The 21,486-nt window shown below is 30.7% G+C and overlaps 4 protein-coding genes across 9 annotated transcripts; 3 read left to right on the forward strand and 1 right to left on the reverse strand.

Annotated features, from left to right (window-relative positions):
* Positions 1–184: 184 nt before the first annotated feature.
* On the forward strand, positions 185–1,067 carry LOC101491271 (uncharacterized). The gene has a single exon (XM_004505630.4). The coding sequence runs from the start codon at positions 474–476 to the stop codon at positions 861–863; it is 390 nt and encodes a 129-aa protein (XP_004505687.1). The 5' UTR covers positions 185–473; the 3' UTR covers positions 864–1,067.
* A 434-nt stretch (positions 1,068–1,501) lies between these two features.
* LOC101491591 (uncharacterized) lies at positions 1,502–2,384 on the forward strand. The gene has a single exon (XM_004505631.4). It carries the CDS (start codon positions 1,791–1,793, stop codon positions 2,178–2,180), a length of 390 nt encoding a protein of 129 aa, XP_004505688.1. The 5' UTR covers positions 1,502–1,790; the 3' UTR covers positions 2,181–2,384.
* Positions 2,385–3,547: 1,163 nt separating this feature from the next.
* LOC101491902 (transcription factor bHLH121) lies at positions 3,548–7,615 on the reverse strand. Of its 6 annotated transcripts, none has more exons than XR_001144149.3 (7): positions 7,403–7,615; positions 6,643–6,698; positions 6,431–6,546; positions 5,503–5,630; positions 4,951–5,418; positions 4,615–4,852; positions 3,548–3,760 (listed from the first exon to the last, which is right to left on the reverse strand). XR_001144149.3 is itself a non-coding variant. In XM_073370123.1 (6 exons), the coding sequence occupies exons 2-6, from the start codon at positions 6,660–6,662 to the stop codon at positions 4,700–4,702; spliced, it is 885 nt and encodes a 294-aa protein (XP_073226224.1). In that variant the 5' UTR covers positions 6,663–6,789; positions 7,403–7,615; the 3' UTR covers positions 4,433–4,699. The 6 variants fall into 6 exon arrangements, 4 of the variants coding, with proteins under 4 accessions (XP_073226224.1, XP_004505689.1, XP_073226226.1 ...); XR_003473510.2 differs by lacking the exon at positions 3,548–3,760 and adding an exon at positions 4,433–4,495; XM_073370123.1 differs by lacking the exon at positions 3,548–3,760 and having other exon boundaries at positions 4,433–4,852; positions 6,643–6,789.
* A 5,006-nt stretch (positions 7,616–12,621) lies between these two features.
* LOC101493237 (translocon-associated protein subunit alpha-like) lies at positions 12,622–15,944 on the forward strand. The gene is made up of 8 exons (XM_004505637.4): positions 12,622–12,852; positions 13,474–13,635; positions 13,732–13,782; positions 14,018–14,106; positions 14,564–14,641; positions 14,761–14,964; positions 15,470–15,541; positions 15,666–15,944. The coding sequence occupies exons 1-8, from the start codon at positions 12,783–12,785 to the stop codon at positions 15,714–15,716; spliced, it is 777 nt and encodes a 258-aa protein (XP_004505694.1). The 5' UTR covers positions 12,622–12,782; the 3' UTR covers positions 15,717–15,944.
* Positions 15,945–21,486: the final 5,542 nt, after the last annotated feature.

The following is a 21,486-nucleotide window of genomic DNA, read 5'->3' on the forward strand; positions in this document are numbered from 1 at the left end:
AATAAAGTCGATAGTTCTCTCAAACTTTATAAAAGCAAAATAAAACTTCACTGTGATATGCTTGATAGATATGTAACTTGTGTACTGTAGATGCAATTATTGGTAGAAAGAAACATGTTCACACAATTGGTGTTTATATGTGATAAGTGAAATGTGTCTTCCTTTAATTGCTGAGGACACATTCATAATGGACACTCATATTCTAACCTATGTCATAATCAACAATTAATTATAACTTTGAAAAAATAAACGATATTATTTCACTATATTATGTCCTACAAATACAATACCATTCACCTCTTTTAAGGAATAAAATCTGGTCACTTTTTTTTTTTTGCATTTTCTACTTGCCAACACAACACTACCCCTAATTCTTTGACTTTACCATATATATCACTAAGTTCCATAGATCAAAAGGGTTCTTTCAAGTTTCCAACTTTTGAATTCTAACACTCAAAAAACCATAAAACTCAATGGCTGATGACAACAACAGAGGCTCCTCTGCTTTGGATGGTTTCACTCTGAATCCTCTGCCTTATCCTGTTCTGTTAATCTTAGCAGTGATCTTCATCTTCCTTGGTACTTCATGGTACTTTTCTTATGAAGAAGTTGTTGAAACTGCTCAAGAACAATTGGGTTGGGTTTTATTTGTTGTACCAATCGTGCTTATACTTATAGTTCGTTTGGTTTCATCAATGGAAGATTCAGGTTGGTTTTCTGGTGGTTCTGGTTGGGAAAGGCGCAGGACAACACAAGAAAGCACCTCTGGAGGGAGTTCTCCTTGGGGTGTGGCTGCTTTGATTGTTGTTTTGTTGATATTGGTGCAGTTTCAATCTGTGTTTCTTGATAGTTGGTTTTATTGATTTGGTTTTTGTGTTTTTATTTCTATAGGTTGGTTTGGTTTTAGCTGGTTTTGTTTTTAGTTTCAACTAACTATATGAACCTAAGTATTTAGATGAAGAAAGGAAGGTGTTGTATATTTCCTTCTAAATGATAGCAAAGTAAAGATGCAACTGATATTTTCGTAACTTTTTATTAGTAAAGAGGTTTTCTATTTGCATAAGTTATCTCATGTTTTTCGGTAACTATGGTATATTGGTATAAGTACACTTTTTAATTTCTCTGTAAAAAAAACTTTTTTTTTTTTTTATGGTATTACTAATATATCATATCAGTTTATTTCTCTCTTTATTTTTTTCTATTAAGATATATATTAAGTGTATAGATATATTAAAGATTTTACTAAAAACAATGCTATATTAAAGATTTTGAAATATTCAGTTAGTAAATTCTACATCAATTTCATTATAAATTTGTAATAAAGTCGATAGTTCTCTCAAACTTTATAAAAGCAAAATAAAACTTCACTGTGATATGCTTGATAGATATGTAACTTGTGTACTGTAGATGCAATTATTGGTAGAAAGAAACATGTTCACACAATTGGTGTTTATATGTGATAAGTGAAATGTGTCTTCCTTTAATTGCTGAGGACACATTCATAATGGACACTCATATTCTAACCTATGTCATAATCAACAATTAATTATAACTTTGAAAAAATAAACGATATTATTTCACTATATTATGTCCTACAAATACAATACCATTCACCTCTTTTAAGGAATAAAATCTGGTCACTTTTTTTTTTTTGCATTTTCTACTTGCCAACACAACACTACCCCTAATTCTTTGACTTTACCATATATATCACTAAGTTCCATAGATCAAAAGGGTTCTTTCAAGTTTCCAACTTTTGAATTCTAACACTCAAAAAACCATAAAACTCAATGGCTGATGACAACAACAGAGGCTCCTCTGCTTTGGATGGTTTCACTCTGAATCCTCTGCCTTATCCTGTTCTGTTAATCTTAGCAGTGATCTTCATCTTCCTTGGTACTTCATGGTACTTTTCTTATGAAGAAGTTGTTGAAACTGCTCAAGAACAATTGGGTTGGGTTTTATTTGTTGTACCAATCGTGCTTATACTTATAGTTCGTTTGGTTTCATCAATGGAAGATTCAGGTTGGTTTTCTGGTGGTTCTGGTTGGGAAAGGCGCAGGACAACACAAGAAAGCACCTCTGGAGGGAGTTCTCCTTGGGGTGTGGCTGCTTTGATTGTTGTTTTGTTGATATTGGTGCAGTTTCAATCTGTGTTTCTTGATAGTTGGTTTTATTGATTTGGTTTTTGTGTTTTTATTTCTATAGGTTGGTTTGGTTTTAGCTGGTTTTGTTTTTAGTTTCAACTAACTATATGAACCTAAGTATTTAGATGAAGAAAGGAAGGTGTTGTATATTTCCTTCTAAATGATAGCAAAGTAAAGATGCAACTGATATTTTCGTAACTTTTTATTAGTAAAGAGGTTTTCTATTTGCATAAGTTATCTCATGTTTTTCGGTAACTATGGTATATTGGTATAAGTACACTTTTTTTTAATGATGATTAAAATTCGAAATATTTATTAGACACATAAAAGTGATGTCATGACGAAACAAATCAACCATTTCTTACTTGCTATAAGAAACTATATATGGATTTAATTATAAGAAACTCTCAAATCACAGGTGTTTTATTATTCTTAGAAACTCTCGAATCAAATTAAAATAACAAGTGTAAATTTTATTATATATGCGTCCATTATTCTGGACAAATCATCAAAAAATGTAATATAATGTATTTTTCAGTAAACTTTCAGATAGTGACATACAAAAAAAAGAGAGAAAGACATGCTTTATCTTTAAATAAATTTGTATTAACATTAGTCATTTTCATATATGAAGTTCAACTTGACATTTAAATAACCTTACAACGATTACAAGCAACGCATGATGAATTACAATTATAATTATAGTAATTCATTTGAAACCACATGCTTTAGTTCACGAGGGAAAATAAGAAAGCCATAGCAGTAGCAGTAGCCGCATCAGCAAGATGGCAAAGATAGAGGGAGACAGTGAGACACCATAGCTAGTTGTCGCAACTCGTGCTTCGAATGTGTGAAGCGAAAGTTGAACCATCCACAAGTAGAGTATGAAACAAAGAAGAGAATCAACAAAAGTACTAAGTGAAAGTAGATTGGGTATGTTATGTTGCTAAGCTTTGTAGCCAGTGTAATGGGAGAGCCATAACAAGCTAATAACAATGCCAAATACCACAAACAAATGAAGAGTTGGGGAAGGAGAAACAGTTTCCATGTTCTGCTCCATGTATCCATGCTTCCATTCTGCATTCCTCTTCTTGGAGAATAACCACCCCATGTTTTCTCAGTCAGTGACACATGAAGAAACAGACACTAGAACTAGGTTGTTCTCTAAGGTTTATATAAGAGCTTCTTTTGCTTCTGATACAAGGATGGCTTTGAGTTTTGGCATATATTCTTTGAGTGTAACTTATGTCCTATAAACATATTTTGCTGTGTACAACCTGCAAGAGTCGGGTACTGGTGTTTCTTTTCTCTTTTTTTTGGACGAGTACAATAGAATTTTCTTGATTGAGATGAATGAGAACAAAAACTATTAACATTGGCCTTATTCAACACACTTTAAATTCAAGTAACTTGAAAACAAATTTTAAATTTAATATTTGGTGACCATAATGTTTGGAATTGTACTATAATTTTTTCAATTTGTTTGAGTACTCTATTTTAAATAGACCAAAATACCAAATTTAAATTGGGCCATATTATATTTGATAGGTGCACTTTTTCTTATTGTCTTCCCTTCTTTTATCATATTTTAGGTCTGGCTGATGTTCTTATTCCTGGCCAACAAATAGAACATAACAATATGTTAGATTGATCAGCAAGATTTTCAAATGACCGATACAAATGTCGATAATATTCATATGTACCAAGAATCATAACCCACTAAATTGATTTAACATTGCACAAAACCCTCACACAAGACTGGAATTTTAGAACAATTTTAAAATGTTACATGAAAATAGTGTTTCTGAAGTGCTGGTATTGTTAGTTCTGTAGTAAACACGAATGCATTATAATACTTTTTTGATGATCCAACCGTATATTTTGTTGTTGATAACTAGTTAAATAAGATACAATAAGTTGAAATTATTTGCATCAGCAAGACCAGACTTATGTTTTTCATGTTAATAATTACACGTTGTTCGCAAGTTTTTTTTATTATGTTACATTATTTCCCTCGTACACACTTTAATGTAAACTTCTTTTGCAGTTTTAACTAATAAATAGCACTTTGTCTAGAGTAGATGGATTTGGATTTCTGTTGCAAATTTCATTTAAGCTTGACTCAAAAGAACTCCGTAGTTACTGAGTTTACTGAGCCCAACATTCGAAATTTTCAACTACAACCCAAACATACACTAGATAAAATAAGTGTGGTTGTTTAGGATAGTTTGTGATTAAGGGATTAACAAACCTACATGTTAGCCTTACTGGTTTCAGCTTGGAGATTTTCCATCTTCAATTTCAATTTTTCACAAGAAATAGGAATATAAACAATTGAACCTGCAAAGCTTTTCCTCACAAGGAAAAGTTTATGATCAAATTATACAGTACTCAGAATAAACTACTAGTCAGGATGAGAGAACAGAAGCAACTTTCTTTTCAGGATAAGCATAGAAGTGACGTATACCTCCAGATTAGTTGCAGCAGAAGCACAATGAAAACACTCATAGTAGCTTCAAAAGGCACAAACACTTGCCTAAAATTATGTTCTCTCATTCACTAGCCTTTCTGCTCCCAACTACACTACTTGATGAGCTATCCTGAACGCTGTACGATGAAGAACACTTGCCTAACGAACTACCTTCTGTGAAACTGCTTTCCTTTCTCGATGACTTGCTCGATTTCTTTTGTGCGGACGATAAATCCTGCAAAATCCGACAACAAACACGACTTTAATCCACAACAAAATACCTTTTCTACTACAGCTCTAGGTTACAAGATCTATCGTGAAAATAGCACTAACCTGGTCTGCAGAAGACCCGGGAGTCTTCAACTCAAGGTCCGTGGCTACATCATTAGATTCCTCATTTCTTTCAGCCCTGCTCTCCCTGGATGATTTGTTTTTAGAATCTTGTTTTCCTGATACATGGGACCGGCTACCTGGATGAAGAGGTGGGGATACGTATTGGGTGGATTGCTGTTCAACGATTGTATTAGGGGCTAAAAATGGAACGTATGTTGAACAGGGGTTAGGGATGACTGCAGGATGTTGATTAGCGTAGAAGGGGTACGGCTGCATGGGAATTGGTCCAGGAGGTACCGGCATTGGAACTGGATACGGATATGACGGTGGAGCCATCATAACTGAATGATCCATTGCAGTCCATGGAAACATAGTTCTGAGTTGCAGCTGATACTGGTTATTCAAATTCTCGATATCTGATTTAAGAGAAGCCTTTTCTTCTCTGAGATCATTTTTCTCCTGAGTCAACTGAAAATTAAATTAAATCATTTCCTCTGTAACTTTATGTCCAAAAGCATCAAGGTGATTCGTCGAACCAAGAGAAAATATTACCTCTCGAGATTCTTCATTTAGCATAGTGTGCTCATCTTTTAGTTTACTAACTTGAGAAGTAAGGTCCTTCAGCAATTGAACTGTATCACCTAGAATGGTTGCTTTATCATTTTTGGGCCTATCAGGGTCTGCAATTCAGAGTCAACACAGGCACAGAGTGATGTAAGAGGAATTATGTTTTATCAGTTGTAAGAATCAAATGCCTAACACATGGATGAATTCTACAGAAGCAACAAGCAACAATTTGTTTGGTAAAATTTATCAGCATTTATAACCTTAAGTAACCTTTGCGACATGTAGTTGAAAATAATCAGAACTTTAACGAGATTGCTTCAAAATTTGAAGTTGTTGACATTATACAAGTATGAAAATCCTAATTAAACTTTCATTCAACTGACGACTGCAGCATTAATGTACTTTATGGATGAACCAGGACTCGAGGAAAGGTAAACTAAAAACAACTACATTCAAAGTATTAGATAAATCACACAAAGCATTTGCCACTGAGATATAACAATATGATTTTGCTGTAATGTATAAATCCAAAATAAATACATATGATTCACAATCAGGATAGTAAATCAATAGAAAGCAAAAAAGATTAAGCATTAAACAACTTATTTGCTCCCGCTAGAGCATAGTGCTGGAGGGGGAAGGGAGGGACAAAGAAGCAAAATGATTAAAGAGAAGAAAAGGGAGAGAATTTAGAAGTGTCGACAATAAAATAACAGATATCAAACCAACACCAGCATTTGTTTAACAACAAATTGCATTTTAGTAATAGATTATCTAACAAAGGAGAGTCTTGAAGTTACATATCATTAGAAAGTAAGTAATAACAATGGAATATATCAAGAACCAGTGACGTTTTTGGCAGTCAACTCACTATTCACTATTTTCATAAATTTGGAAGTGAAGTCTCATTTACCTAAAATGTTACCCAGTTCTACAAACTGTTCATTTAGACGATCCCTCCTTAACTTTTCTCGATCAGCCTTCTGTGTCTTTCGAGCAGCTGTACAATCCATTGGTTCAACTTCAGGCCTTTGGCAGTAGACACATAAGTTCCAAAAAAGTAAATCAATTAAATTGATTATTTCAGCCTTGGTGAACCAAAATCATCAAAATAAAGTATTTTACTTCGAATCTCCAAGCAACATCTGTCACCTCAAAAGCCACAACTTGAAAATTTGTTCCTACACATTTTTTTAGATGAAGATTCTTAATTTCATAGAATAATAACCTAACTTCTGAGCAATCAAATCGGGTGTATGCGATGCTTCGTAACTACATAAGGGGGAAATAAGGTCATATGAAAATGTCAATTACAGCTTAAAATCATTAAAATTTTGTAATTATAAAATTAACAATTGACAATGACAAACTCCCTTAAAATTCTCCTTAATCATTAGTAAACTAATACAACTCTCAACATGACTCAAACCATTGATCATTAAACTTAACTTACCATTAAACCACATTCATTCATGAAATACTTGCAAAGCTTCTAAATTTCTCACAATGCAAAATCAATTAACTAGATAAAACCAATTTAGGATTAAACACATTAGCAATTCATTTAAAAAAAACAATGTTGATACAGTTACAGTGACATATAAAACAAAGTAATTTAGGGGCTTCAACTCTCAAGGTTATATGAAGATAAAGTTCAATTTTTTAAAAAGGGGATAACCAAACTAAATAGGAGTTAAGATCAAACTAAAGGAAAAGGTAATAACATAGAAGAAGGAACGAAACCCATGTGAATTAAACGATAAAGATGAAAATTTTGAAGGAGAAAACGCGTTAAGACAAAAAAAAAAATTGTAACAAGAATTGAGTTGATAACGAGGTTAAGGAAAGTGCAATTGTAGAAGAAAAGGGTTGGTGAAAAATTTACCTGGTTATGTTCTTATCATCTATGGTTGATGATTATATCTTCAATTTATTCTCTTGTGTTCTAAATCTTAATTCTAAATTCAAATTATAATTATTTGAGCAAAGAAATGTAAAAGTGAAACGATGGTTGGAAACGTGGTCGTTTTGGATGAAATAAAACGACGGAATTGTGTGTCGTACTGTTGTTGTCTCTTGATTCCCAATGACGAAAGATTGAATTGGAATTGGAAGGTCATTGCCATTTCTAATATTCTATTCCATTTGGATAACCATGAGTCAAGACCCTTTTCTTCTCTAGAAGAAATCAAAATAACTTTTAATACTTTACAAAAATAAATTAGGATAATTAGGTTTTCATTAACTACTATGTAAAAAAAATGATAATTTAGGATTTGTTTTAATGAGTTTTGGTTTTTAGTTAATCAATTTTAAGAAGTTGTTTTTAAGAGAAAAATAAATAAAAATTCGTTTGGTAATATTATTTATGAAAACTCTTCTAGAGATATGAAAATGGAAAAAATTATTGGATAAATTTATTTTTATAATATGTTTTGAAAATTAAAAATTTGTTTTGATATATGTTTCACTTTTTTATAATTATTTTATTTTGTGTTTCTTTTCTTTTATACTGAATATAATTAAAAAAATTAGAGTGTTGTTTGAATTTGAAAATTGATTCCAATTGAAGCTTTGGTGTATGTTTGGTATTAAAATAATTTTGAATAAATTAATTTTATAACATTGATTTTAATTAAGGTTATTTTAATATAAAATAATTTATATGTAAAATATATTTAAGTAAAGTAATTAAACAATAAATTTTAAAAGGAATATGTTTAGCCGATGTTGTAATACAATTTTTGTATTTGTTTCTCCTTAACCATTAAAATTACGGATGATAGCCGTTTTACAATTAAAACTAGTTATAATTAGGGATGGCAAAAAAATCCACGCTCGCGGATACCCATCCAAATCCGTTTGATTTGGGCGGGGAAAATCCGTTTTGATTGGGTGCGGGTGCGGATTTTCCCCAAAATTAAATTTCGGGTGCGGGGACGGGTACGGGGGTGATGATATCCACCCCGCACCCAAACCCGTCCCGCAAGTATTATTAGGGTAAATTTTGAATTTTCTATACATATACATATCAAATATATTTAATATTTTTTTAAATATTAAAAATTATAATCTTATCTCTATATAAAACAATTTTTTATTTTATTATTATCTGATAATAATTATTTTATTATATTAATTATAATACATATAATTTTTTAAATTTATAATTTTATATATATAAATGGGTGTGGACAGGGAAACCCGAAACCCGTTGTGGACGGAGATGAAGGTTTAATTTTCACACCCGCTATGAAACGAGTGTGGGTGTGGGTTTTCCCCGATTAATCGAGTGCAAGGATGGAGGAGGCAAAATCCGCCCCGACCCGCCCCGTTGCCATGCCGAGTTATAATCTAAGGCCAAAGAAGGTTGGGCCGATATTTGTGAACAAAGGGAGTTTGGACATTAGGTCAATCTCAAACATTAATTTAATTGAATTTATAAATATTATAAATTTTAATATTTATTTATTATTTTAATAGAAGTTAATGATTATATATTGACATTCAATCTCAAATCATTGATTAGATTATTTATTTATTACGATATTTAACGAGATGATAAAATCAATTACTATTATAAAATTAGTTTTTAATCAAATATTGTATAAAATTATTATTTTTTTATTTTAATAATATCTATTTGTTTAATTTGTTATAATTCTATTAATATTTTGTATGTTTTAAACATAATTGATAACATTATCACCTAACATTAATATTTAGTATATTATAATATATGTATATATATATATATATATATATATATATATATATAATTAGTTATTTTAACATAATTTTATAATATTTGTATTAAAATGATTTTTTATAAATGATAATTCAGTTCAACACAAAATTATTCAATTTAAAATTGTGATAACTTAGATTCTCAATCGTATCTAATTTTTTCAGAGTTGTTGTCTAACCCAAATTCAACATAATCAATCTAAATTGTACCTCAAACATGTCTAGATATACCAATTAAATCCTATTTACAATTTCTTTTTAAAAATATCTATCCTTTAAACTTTGTAATGTTGCACTAGTTCACTATTTAAAAACATGGTAGAAGAGAAATAGAAGATATTGAGTTTGCCTTTAGCTGATAGAAAACGTAATGGATTTTTCTATTTCTAATTCATAAGTCATCATTATTATGCTTTTGCCATTAATGAAAACACATGTTTTATGTGTTTTTATTCTTCTGAAAACAACTGAAAATTAAAAATCAAAACCTCTTTAACCTATTTTAGTTTTTCGGCCGCCATAATTAATAAATAGAAAATAGTTTTGTAAAACTAAATTACCAAACAAGTTTTAAATTTTTCAAATTTTTAAAAACTAAAAAATAGTATTTGAAAAGAAAATCAATAAAGTCCTAAATCTCTTTTATTAAAGGTGGTTAAAAGATATTTATGGTTAAATAAAATTTGTTAGATTTTATATTAAAAATTTATATAAAAGTGTATCATATTTTAATTGTATAATAATTATTCACATAAATATTTTATTTTTAAAAAAAAATTCAACAATGATTCTCAACTGTCTTTATTCCTATTTAAAAATAAATTATTTGATTATACGAAAGAAATTGATTCTAAATAACTTGTTTTTAAACGAATTATTCATTCTTTATTCTTTTTATTCGTATAAAACAACCATCAAATGATTAAAACCTAATATGTTTGGTTTCATAACCCTGAGTGAAATAGTGTAACAGTTCAAAAAAAAATAATTATCATCTACAAAAATATATCTTTATACTATTAATTAAATAAGACATATTTTGTTTTAAATTGACTCTTGGTACTAATTCAGGATATATTATATATTTTTAAGAAATTTGAATATTGAATCGGATATCATGGATTTTTTTTTATATTAAAATTATCAATTGTTGTCGATATTTAATTGAACAATTTGTTTTTAAATGAATGATGGAAAGATGTCGCTACCCGCACTAAAGTGCAAGCTAGTCCATTTGATTGCTACTGACAAACTCAACCATAGAGTTTATAAAGAAAAGAGACATAATGTGTTTACTTTATTATAACATATAATGCTAATAGTACCCAAATTTGATAACTACCCCTCTGTGCTATGGAAATAATCCACTGCCTCAATATTAGTTCCTTTACTCCAAAGTTTCTTCACATAAAATATGAAACCATCGATGATCATTAATTTTTTCCTCCTATCAGAAATGTTTTGCAAATATCAAACTTGTTCTCAGGAATGTGATCAGGTTGAGAATCTTATATTCCTATATTTGTTACAAAGTTACAATATATATTCTCAACTATAAAATATTTAAAGGAATAAAATAATTATCCACTTTTCCATGAACTTATTTCCAAGGGACGAGGTGGAAAGAAAGATTTTCATAAATCAAAAATAAAATTGATATAACCATCTATAAAATCACTTCCTCCAAAAATCACTTTTCCATAAAGCATACGACGTTGTAAAACTTTATTGTAATCTTACTAAGTGTTTGTGTAATTTTTTTATTGTATACTCAAAATAAAATTTTAAGATGAAGTGTTTAGTATAAAGTACGCAGTTTAATTAGTTTTAAAATGTAAATTGATGTAAAATAAAGTTTTTAATTAAAAATAAATTTTATTTCAATTAATATTAATTATATTTAATAATTATTAATATTAATTATTTTAAATTTAAATTATTTATAAATAATTTAAAATTATAATAAACTATTTATTAATCTAAAACATTTTTATTTATGTAGCTAGATTATTTATTTTAAAATATTAATTATTCAAATTATTGATTTAATTTTTTGATGAATTATTTAAAATTATTTACTAATTTATTTATTTTAAATTATAATAAGTAAATTATATGGGGTAAAAAATTATTTACGTTACAATAATAAAAGTAAAAACTGATAGAAAAATAATAAATTATAAGTTTAAAAGCTAGTTAAAGTAATTTATCAATGACTTATAGCTTAGCAGACAAATCTTATAATTTACAAACTATGGGCTAATTTATTTGCCTCGACAAACATAACCATAATATATGATAACATAGTTCAAAGCAAATCCATTGTTTTGACTCACTTTTAAAATCTTGTATATAATAACTTGATTCAAATTAAATAAAAAAAATATAGTGTGGAATAACATTATAACATGTAATGTATTATTGGGTAAGAATTGAACAAATCGAGCAAGGTGGGATTATGGCCTAACATGTGCAAGACCCGTGCCAAATCAATTTTTGTTCTTAAATAGGGAAAATTACAACTTTATTAATAGTTTATTTGAGCAGAAAAAAGTCAAATTACATAACACAAAATAGTCTTTTTGGCCTACTCAATTACTCTATTTTCTTGAGTATCTTATAGTTATAAGGTAAGATGATTCAATACTACCCATCTAATTTAATTAAAAGTAAATATAAAATGAGTATTTATGTTTTACATTAAATAGTAATTTTTTTTTTTAAAAAAAAAAGTCAAACTACGTAAAACACAATAATATTTTTTCAAAATATACTTAAATCTTTTTTTTTTTTTATCAGATTAGATTTATATGTTTCAAAGCCCACTTGGACCCAAGTTACTCTCACATTGCACTCTTTAGTTTTGATTAGAAAGAGACTAAGAAAAAACAAAACAAAACATGGAAATGAATAATTTTAGTAAAAATAATTAGTAAGAATTTGTTTTTAGTATCTTGTTAAACAATGGTATTTACATAAGTACATATGAAATGAGTATTCATTATTTACATTCATAGTTTTCTAAAAAATTAAAATTATATGATACATTAATCTGTTCAATAAATTTAAATCTTGAATTTTTTAATGAGATTAGACACAAAACTTATTTAAATCTGAGTTACTTTCACATTGTACTATTTAGTTAATGAAAAAGAAACAAAACAAAATTCGAAGACGACTAGTATTATTTGCTTAATAATAATAATAATAATAATAAAAACTCTAATAGGAATTTGTTTTATGAGTAGAATAAATGAGAAGAAAAAAAGAAAAAAAAAAGTGAGTGACGAAGTAAGTAACCACGTAAAAACGGCCAATGAAAAGGGGCAAAGCAGACATCTAAGCGGTATTACGGCAATTACATCAACCCAAACGACATCGTTTTGGTGAAGTATTTTCTGCCACGTGAGTTTCTTTCTCACAAAACACACACACATACGAACGAACAACCCCAATACAAATTGGTTTATTTCATCGTTGAAAATTCACACGTTTCGTTTGGAAATTGTTACACCACCATGGCTTCCATCAACAGCTTATGGATTCTCTCTCTCGCTCTTTTCCTCATCGCTTCTCCTCTCATTCAAGGTCTGCTTCTCAACATTCTAGATCTAGATCCGTTTTATCATTCATCAATGCTTCTCTGCATGTTACGATTGCTTTATTGCCGTCCCATTTGCTTTTTTTTGCACCCCTTTTGATATTTGATTGATCTGTTTTATAATTTTATCAAAATTTATTATTTTTTGTTGGGTGCATTGCCACTTTGAAGTCTTAGAGACTGAAAATATCGCATTTTTAATGTTGGGCATTTTTTATTCTAGTACATGGCACTTCAAGTAATGTTTTTTTCTTTGGGTTGGGGGATTGAATTTTGAACCATCTGTGAGAGGATATATTGGATTTTAATAGATTCAAATTCTATGATTAATTTTTAATATAGATTTCAAATGTAATTACCTACTTAACTGTGGTTTCAAATACTTTTAGGCAGAGTTGTTTGAAGGGATGACAGCGTGGTGTGGATTTGATCTAAATTTCATGTTGAATCTGTACCTTTTTGGATGCCAATTTGATTCAGCATTTGGCTTATGTTTATTATTTTTTATTTTACTTGCCCTATTGGATCTTGTATATAATTTGATAAGCATGTTTTTATGCTTATGTGCATGACGACGATTATTGAACATGGTTCTTGTTATTTGCTAGTTGCTAGGTGCCAGTCAGACTCAGATGAAGCTGTGGATACTACTGGAGACGCGAGTGATGTTGGCTTTGTTGGTGATGATGTGCAAGACTTTGGTTATGGGACCTTTTCTTCTGCTCCAGGAATTGATACAATAAGTGTATTTCCAAAAAATGTTGCAAAATGTAAGGATCGTTCTGTAAAGAGTGCACATAATGTAGTTTTAATTGTTGTTTTCTGTATTTGATAATAGGTTGATTTTGTTTATTCATGTGATGCAGTGGTAACAGCTGGAGAAGAGACAGAGCTTATCGTTGGTGTAAAAAATAATGGTAATTCATTCAGATTTGGATACTCGTGTATCCAGTGCTGTAGTTTCGCACTTTCAAGTTTCTTAAATGTTTTGTTGTCATTGTTAGTATTCACGACTTTGTGTTACATTCATTTCGTGATTCAACTAAATTATTTTGTTACTGGTGTTTGAGGAGTGTGGAAGCCAGGAGTAAAATTGGGGGCTCTTTCATTTGTAGTATAGCTGATTTCGTTTATTTTGTGGACTGAAAACAGGGGAGTCCAGCTTGAATGTTGTTGCAATCAAGGCTAGTATTCACCTTCCCATCGATCATCGTCTGCTTGTTCAAAATCTTACTGCTCAGGTAGTAATTACTTACTGAACATCCAATTTAAACTTATTTATTCGTGTAAAATATTATTCCGCTCTTGTTACTTTAAATGATTAGTTATGCTTGTTACCCTGCAATCAATCTTAAGCTTCTAATAATAAAATTGATGAAAGCCATTTATGCAAAAACGGGAATTTCAAATCCTCCTGGAAATAGTAGGCTGTGATATCTGTCATATCTGCAAGTAGCCTAAGATTTTGTTAGGATAGATGATGCCGAACATCTGAAGTAGTTCTTCAAGTCCATTTAGGAACATCTGATAATTATGAACCAATTTCTTTGGCAATTTATGGTTAATATGTTATTGTATGCTTTTGCATTTCTTGTGAAGGAAATACGATTCTGTGATGTCATGTCAGTATCACCTATTCTGATTTGGTAAATGACATTACACAAATAATATAACGCAATTATTTTTTTTTGAATGCAGGTTTTTAAAAAGGGTTCTGTACCCGCCTCAGCACAAGCTACATTCCCATATATATTTGCAGTCAGCAAGTTCCTGCAGGTATCAACATTACTTTGAAGGCAACTGCTTTTAGTTTCTGATTGAGTGTGAAATATAAGAGTACTTTTATACTCATGATGGCATGATACCATAACACTTAATGATTTTCTCGTATGCAGCCTGGAAGTTTCGATCTTGTGGGCACTATTGTGTATGAGATAGACGAGCATCCGTATCAAAGCACCTTCTTCAATGGCACTATTGAAGTTGTTGAATCTGGTGGTTTGCTTAGCATCGAATCTGTTTTTCTTGTTACTCTTGGAGTTGCCCTCCTTGCCTTCCTGGGGATATGGACTCATGGTCAAATACAAAACCTATCTAAGGTACTACAATCTATAAATAATGTGCTATTATTGGACCGCCTTCACATTTAGACTTTGCTAGTTTTACTCATAATAACTTGTTTGGTTTATTTAAACGTTTTTGTTTTCATTTCCTGTATTCACTTACTTTACAGAACTAAACTGCCTCTCCTTTTCAATTTGTATCATATTTGCAAAGATTTGTATAGGAAATGGTGAAAACAATGGTTGTACAGCAGTTGTTTTCAGTACAAACCTTTGAAAACAGAAAATAGAGTGAAAGTATAACATGAAAATAACATGAACGTTTTCCGATACCAAAGAGGCCCTAAACTTCTCACACTTTTAACTTGGTCCTGTCTCCAGCTTTGTGCACATTTGTTTGATTTACTAACTATACCATAGCAGTTTCTGATCATGTCTTACACATTTATAATAATAATTGATCAGATTTTCAATTTTAAAGAAAACCTTAGACTTTAATATTTCCTTCATCTATCTGATATTCTCATGAATATTTGGTCAGAAAACAAAGAGGGCTCCAAAAGTTGAAGTTGGAACTAGGTCTACAGATGCTTCGACAGACGAATGGCTACAGGTCTGTTCTTATGCTGCTATATACTATCTTTATAGTTGTTGGATTTCATGTTGTCAATTTTGTTCCATTATATTTAAACCTATAATAATAAACTAGACATCTGAAATTGTTCTTTGTCGCCCAGGGAACTGCATATACTCAGTCTCAGTCAAACAAATCAAAGAAGAAGAAGTAGATGAATAATTATTCTCAACGATGTTGAGATTTTCTGTTGTAGCTTAAAAGAATTTTCACTTTTTTTCACCTTCCAATGATGTCGAGCTTTTTCTAAGAAAAAACTAACAGTGATCTGAGTTAGGAAGGATAGAACTTTTGAGATGTGGCATAATTTTTGTTAGATAATGATCAATTTACTATCTACGTTGTTTTGTTTTTGTTTATCGAGAGCGAATTTGGAATATCATATCTGGTCTGTGTGTTTTGTCATTCTTTGGAAAGCATAATCTAGTCTAATTGAACAAAGAGTATTACTCAAATCAGTCTCTTGGTGACTCTCCAAATTGACAAGCATAGAAAATAGCATAGCATTGCACATACTGGAGATGCTTACAAAATTATAGTGTGACTAATAATAAACAAGGGCAAAAATTAAAGTTCAGTTTGTGTTGTTTTCTTATCAAAGTTGTTTTACACTGTCATTGCACTACGTTTACACTATTTCAAAATGCCCTACTTTGACAAGCAATAATTACTCAAGGCGACACTCCAAAACGAGAATTTGGGTAAAGCCTGGGTGTTTCCTGAGTAAATGAGTATCTTAGGGTTTTAGTTTGATTACTTTGCCTATTTATATACCTCATAAGCTTTGGTCTCGGTTTCTTGTAACTCCCCAGTACCCATTTAGTGGGGAAGGATGTTGCTCCCTTGTTCCGCACATGTCTTCTATAACTTGACCAAGTAAAAAGACGCACATGTCTTCTACAATTTGACCAAGTAAAAAGATATGTGTTGGGTGTTATCGCTTTGTTAGTATTCGGATAGTGGATCATTGTGTTCGAATGTTGGGCCCATGTGGTCTTTGAGTAACATGTCGAGATGGAAAGTTGGATTTTCTCATTTAAAAAATTTAAGTTTGAAATGCCAAAATGGTTTTAAGGAAACTGTAAAAATTAAAAAGTGTCATTATACCTCCACAATTGAAAATTTCATTTTTGAAACTTTCGAGAATTTCATCTGGAAATTTGAAATTTTCGGTAGTTTGTTTTCAATACCAGAAATTTCAATTTTTCGGGTAAAACTCCCAGAAATCTCATTTTTTTAAATTTCCAATATTGACTCATAACTATTGGAAATTTCAAATTTCTGGAAAGTTCATCGGAAATTTCATTTCTCATTGAATTTTCTGAAACAATTTTTTTTTTTTTTTTTGTAAATTTTTTTAATATACTTTTTAGTGAGGACCAAAGCTGAGTAATGATAACAGCTACTCATTTTGTCGATCAATCTCTTTTGTCCATGATATAACAGTTTTTCGTGACTAAAAAATTTGATCAGTTGTGAATGTTTTAGTCAAGTTTATACATAATGGTTGTATTTTTTCATCCATATTTCAAAAAAAAAATATATATATATATATCTATATATATATACATACCGAATTTTTGAATTTTCTAGTTGAGTAAAAGTAACTACCAGAAATTTTAAAAATTTAAAATTTTCAGTATTATAAAATTAATTAACTATCGGAAATTTCAAGGCACAATTTTTCGGTAGTATAAAGAATGTACCGAAAATTTGTCGGCGAAATTTCCGGTAAACAAATTGTATAGCCAGAAATTAAAAAAAATGAAATTTTTGTTATAAATTGTGTATCGGATTTTTAGGCGAAAAATTTTACTTATCGGATTTTTAGGCGAAAAATTTTACTTATCGGATATTTGGTTGATGGGGTCAGATTTTAGAGTAACTTTTTTTTTTTTTTTTACCATTTACTATTTAAAAATTAAAGGGATAATTTTGGAGTTTTAATAATTTGGGAAAATATGTCCAATTGAAAGGTACGAAATCCAACTTTCGTCAAGATGTTGGTTAAATTGTGACAATCAACAACCCCTCAAGTATCATGTCTTAAAAGTTGAGAAGTTTAAGTTGGACATGAGGATCCACAACCTCTCAAACATGGAGTCTGAATAGCATGAGATGCTTAAGTTGGGCACGATAGTCTACAATACCTCAAGCTGAGACCTCAAGGACAAGATGTGTAAGTTGATTATTATCATTGGACTTTTCACAATTCAAACAACACTAAAAAGAAGCACTTTAAGTTTGCCAATTATAATTGGTAATGAAACAAAGTTGAGGCACTAAAAGATTCATAAGTGTAACATCTAGACGTTTTATTTTATTTTAATATTTTACCTTATTAGGAATTGAGATAATTATTCTAAAAAAAATGGTGGTTACTATTTTAATGTGTTATTTTAATTTTTAATAATAATAATAATAATAAAATGAACGGTTAAAAACAAATTTCATGTCTTAGATTGAAATATCATTTTCTCCATTTAATACCACGTTATACCAGTTTAACGTTCCCACATCTGGTTTAAGGTTCCCCACATCTGGTTTAAGGTTCGCCACTCTTGGCTTAACTTTCTCCACTTCTGTCAACGTTCTCTACTTCTGATTTAAGGTTCCCCATTTCTGATTTAAGGTTCCCCATTTCTGCTTTCTGGCTTAACTTCCCATTTGTGGCTTAAAGTTAATCCTTTTTTGATAAAAAAGAAACAAAAACAAAACAGACGTCTTTCATTCAAAAAACACTCTTTGATATAAAAGAAGGGTTTAGGAGAGAAAAAGAGATAGACCACTTTGATAGAAAAGGCAACCACTAAAAGAGAAAAGAGATGAGTAACTCCATTCCCGAATTTGTTAAATCAGTATCAGAAAATCATCGACTGCGCATTCGTTAACCGTTAGATCGGGCTGATTTTCGGACAACAGGTTTGCAGCGTTCAGACCCACGTTTTCAACGGTCGGATCGGCCGAAATGACGTTCAGAGAGGGAGAAACCATGCTCGCACAGCAGCAGGTGTGAAATGAGTGAGACAAAAGTTTGTGAAGCATAATTCTAAATATAACTCTAGTAATGGTAAGGGCATCACTCCATTCGTTTTCTTATTTGAATTATATGTGATATAAATGTACTGTTATATTATTTATTGGTTTTGTTTGTGTGTTATCTTCAAAATGAATATTAATAATTATTGTGTTGAGTATATTCAAAGTGCGAAAAATAAATGTTATGTGATATATTGTTATAATGGCTGTGTTGAGCATATTCAAAGTGCGAAGAATAAATGTTATGTGATATGTTTTTATAATGGTTGTGTTGAACATATTCAAAGTGTGGAAAATAAATATTATGTGATATGGTGTTATAATGGTTGTGTTGAACATATTCAAAGTGTGAAAAATAAATGTTATGTGATATGTCGTTAATAAGTTAGTATTGCATTATATTTTATTAAAGTGTCCACATTCATGCATTCATTCATAGTCGTGTGGTGGTGCGTCCATAATTGGTTGGAGCCCACAGATCCTTGCGGGGATGTTGAGTCAGTGGTGTTGCTTGGAAGGACCCACGAAGCTCGAGTTAGTGGTGTTGCTTGGAAGGATCCACGAAAGCCCTTGCGGGGGAGGCGATATTCCGGAATCATTACATTGGCATATAGATTAAGCAAGAAGTCTGTTGCATATGCATTAATTAAAGTGTGACGAGTGTTTTGTAAAGATAACTAATACATTGTATCTCTTGTTTTTGGGTGAATTAACGTTATTAAAAATGTTATACTGTATCTTCTGGTTTTGGGTGAATTAACGTTGTTAAATATGTGATATAGTACTTCTATATCTACCTGGTAGTTGGATGAATGAATTAAGGTTATTAATTACGCAAATATTGTACTGTTATATTTTCATTGTTATTGTAACTTTAGTGCGTTGTGATTTTTAACTATTAAATGAAGTACTATATTTGCTATGTATGCATGCATACTCTGTGTTTGTTATTTGGAGATGACTCTTACATTTGACAGGACGTCACATATAGTGTTACTTGAGTGAATAATATCACGATCAACCTAATAGGAGAAATGCGAGAAAGTACAATAGCATGCAGTTGGAGGCTCTGAGATACTTTTGTATCGGTGTTAGACTTGTTTGGTGAGTTTTCCACAAGTTCAAAGTTTGTGACCAACTAGAATTTATGTTTGGGTAGTAAAACGTCGAGAGTTTTGACTCTAGGAGTTCTTTTGTTTAATGTATTAAATTTACTTTTAGTAATTGCAAATACTCTGATTTATTATTTTTGAAATATAATTAAAATAGTTATTAAATATTTTTAAAGTAAATGAGTACTTAAGATAATCATAAATAAATAAAAATGAATTTGAAATTTTACGTTTAGAATTTTCGTTAGTTAATGTCTCGAAAAAGCGGGATGTTACAATAAGTGTAGTTTGTGTTGTTTTCTTATTAAAGTATGACATGTTGAGAGTGAGTTGGTTTAGGTGTTTTGTATAATACGATGTGACATATTGAATGGTTAGAATTGGATGAAAGTGTAACTATTTTACATTGTCAAAGCACTACGTTTACTGTAACACCCCGATTTTCAAAGCGATGATGTATTTTTTTTTCCAAAAGAGATTAAAATAAAACAGAGAAAAACAAATAAGGAAATACTTTTGGATAAATAATTGAGTCATTATAATTTACAAGCAGCAGAAAAGTTTCTCAAAATACGAATCCAAAGTATTTACACTTCAAAAGGTGGTACATAGACCCCATCATAAATAACATGTCAAACAGACAATATTAGTATAGGTACAGTTTTCCGAATTAAAATACTGCAACCCAAAACGAAGGACGTCTAGTCCCTATACATCAACCTAATCTGATCATCCTACAAAAAACTATACACCATGAGTGATCTCCACGCGCCCCGTGAGATCCTCCTACATAACTCCAATCAAGCATTCCCATCCGTAGGGCACGAACCAGCAGGATCGTCATGGCTCTCATCTGAGGGCAAAACCCAGATTTCCACAATAGTTGTAAAGGGTTACCAACCGAAATTAACAGATAACACATAACATTTAAGTTTTAAATGCACAAAAAACCTTTCAACTAAGCATGCACCTTAAAAGGATTTCTCATATGCTAAAAGTTCATGTAATGCTTGCCAATTAAAAATGAAATCAAAATGAAGTTCTCAAACCATCAAGTAATACATAACTGACCAAAGCATTGATAAATCAATTGAGCAATCGATTATCTAACTAAAAATAAAGATTTCTACTGAGCCAATCGATTGCCAAATCGATTTGGTCAGTTTTTGCTGAGTTCCTGTGTTGCCAAATCGATTGCCAAATCGATTTTGTTAGTTTTGCTGAATTTCTGTGTTACCAAATCGATTGCCAACTCGATTTTGTCAGTTTTGCTGAGTTCCTGTATTAAGGTCAATCGATTTCCAAATCGATTTCTTAAAATATTTTGAAAGACATATTTATACAATCGATTGGCAAATCGATTAGGTTAAAATAGTGAAGTTCCTGCAACTCATCCAATCGATTGGGAAATCGATTTCCCTGCTTATTCTTCCAAAAATACTTAAACTAATTCAATCACACTCACACATAATTCCAAAACTTAACACTTAGCAATTCCCACACAATCACCACGACGAATTAGTTTTCGAAATAGTTTTATAATCCATCGCACTCACGCACGATAATCAATACATACCACTTAGCAATTCCAACACAATTACCACGACAATTCCTATTCAAACCACTCAATCATAAACCTGATTCAAACACGACTCGTGTGCCAAGCACCCTAATGCAATGCGTATATGCCAAAATGCATGGACTCAGAATTCCAAACCAAAACCCTCCTTGAAGGGTCGTAAATCATAATTGTACCGCCTATCGCAGGCCAAA

This window comes from Cicer arietinum, chromosome 6, assembly GCF_000331145.2.
Source record: "Cicer arietinum cultivar CDC Frontier isolate Library 1 chromosome 6, Cicar.CDCFrontier_v2.0, whole genome shotgun sequence".
NCBI lineage: Eukaryota > Viridiplantae > Streptophyta > Magnoliopsida > Fabales > Fabaceae > Cicer > Cicer arietinum.